Source organism: Elephas maximus, chromosome 7 (genome assembly GCF_024166365.1).
Source record: "Elephas maximus indicus isolate mEleMax1 chromosome 7, mEleMax1 primary haplotype, whole genome shotgun sequence".
Lineage (NCBI taxonomy): Eukaryota > Metazoa > Chordata > Mammalia > Proboscidea > Elephantidae > Elephas > Elephas maximus.
The window spans coordinates 105715536-105717276 of NC_064825.1; the positions used below are offsets into that span (position 1 = coordinate 105715536).

The following is a 1741-nucleotide window of genomic DNA, read 5'->3' on the forward strand; positions in this document are numbered from 1 at the left end:
TACATCTTAGAGGTAGGATTTACAGCACTTAGGAAAATCACCAAAACAAACCCACTGCATTCTAGAGGATTCCAGCTTATGGGACAAAATGCTGGACAATCATACAATACTAGGAATCATGGCCTAGCCACATTGACACTCATTCTGTGGAAAGACAATTCAATCCATAACACAAGTTATACTTAATGGTATACATCTTTTGAAATTTAATTAAAAATACATAAGAAAGCAATTTGTACATATTTAACTGATTCATTAAGTGAATTATTTACATAGCAATTTTCTCAATGCCATTATGACATCTTTGTTCCTTAGACAATATATCATGGGATTAAATATAGGAGTTAGGATAGTGTAGAAAAGAGAAAGCATTTTGCCAGTTCCCTCTGAGTGTCTGGTGTTGGGTCTTAAGTATGTAATAATGGCTGATCCAAAGAATAACACCACAACCATAAGATGGGATGAGCAGGTGGAGAAGGCTTTGGCTCGACTTGTGGCTGATGACAGCTTCAGGATGATGCACATGATTTTACTGTAGGAGCCAAGTATCCACAGAAACGGAACCATGACAAATAACAGAGCAATTGTGTAGACTAACATCATATTTACAAAGGTGTCCCCACAAGCCAGCTTGAGTACTGGGAGAATGTCACAGAAGAAGTGGTCGATTTGGTTAGATCCACAAAAAGGCAGAGAAAAAATCTGATAAGTCTGCACTATCATAAGTGGGATTCCAATGGTCCAGGAGCCAGTCACCAACTGGATACAGACCCTGCGGTTCACAACTAGAGGATAATTCAGAGGGTTACAAATGGCTACATAGCGGTAATAGGCCAACACTGCCAGGAGCAAACACTCTGTACCTCCGAACAGAAGGAAAAAGCACATCTGTGTAGCACAGGCAACTAAGGAAATTCTTCTTCTCTGGGTTCCTAGATTCATCAGCATTCTGGGGAGAGTAGCTGTTACAAAGCAGATTTCCAAGAAGGAAAAATTTGCCAGAAAAAAATACACAGGGCTCTGGAGAGCAGGATCTATTTTTGTTATGAGAAATATGGTGCCATTGCTCATCAGGATAATGATATAGATGATTAGAAACAATCCAAAGAGGAACCACTGGAGATGGGGTATGTCAGCAAAGCCCAAGAGAATGAATTCCATCAGTTCAGTTAGATTTTCTTTTGGAGGTTTTTCTTGATGATTCATCTGTGGAAAATGTAAATTTACATGAGCATTTCCTTTACCTTCCCGTGTCTCTTTGCCTCTTCTCTAAATTGTGTGGAGGTGTCTGCATTGGATTTTACGATCATTGCAATGTTTGCATTTTAAAAATGACACTAGTTATGTATGTCCCACGTCCTCCCGTTAAATCACAGTAAACAGCCCTGTCACACTTATTTTAAGATCATTTCTTTGTACTTTCAGAACACAGCCCAGGGCAGATCAAGCTATACCTGACTCAGCACAGGCACTGGAACAATTGGCAACTGCTGGAGATGGACACTCAGCTTTGCCATCTAATCTCACTTCAAGTTAATTACAGGTCTTGGCAATCCTGTTGTACTTCTCTACGCGTTTTCGCAGTCAAGCTTCTCAAACACTCTATCAAAAACTGTGTTCTCACATACATTTTCAACTGCCTATTTCACAGCTTCATTCTCCCATCGCTTGATGATTCTAAGCATATTACACAGTTCACAGTAGGTAGTTTAGAAAGAAAATTGAAGGAATATTTCATTTT

At 39.4% G+C, this 1741-nt stretch overlaps 1 protein-coding gene across 1 annotated transcript; it reads right to left on the reverse strand.

The window, feature by feature from the left end:
- Nucleotides 1–264: 264 nt before the first annotated feature.
- Nucleotides 265–1161, reverse strand: LOC126080199 (olfactory receptor 10AG1-like). The gene has a single exon (XM_049891471.1). The coding sequence runs from the start codon at nucleotides 1159–1161 to the stop codon at nucleotides 265–267; it is 897 nt and encodes a 298-aa protein (XP_049747428.1).
- Nucleotides 1162–1741: the final 580 nt, after the last annotated feature.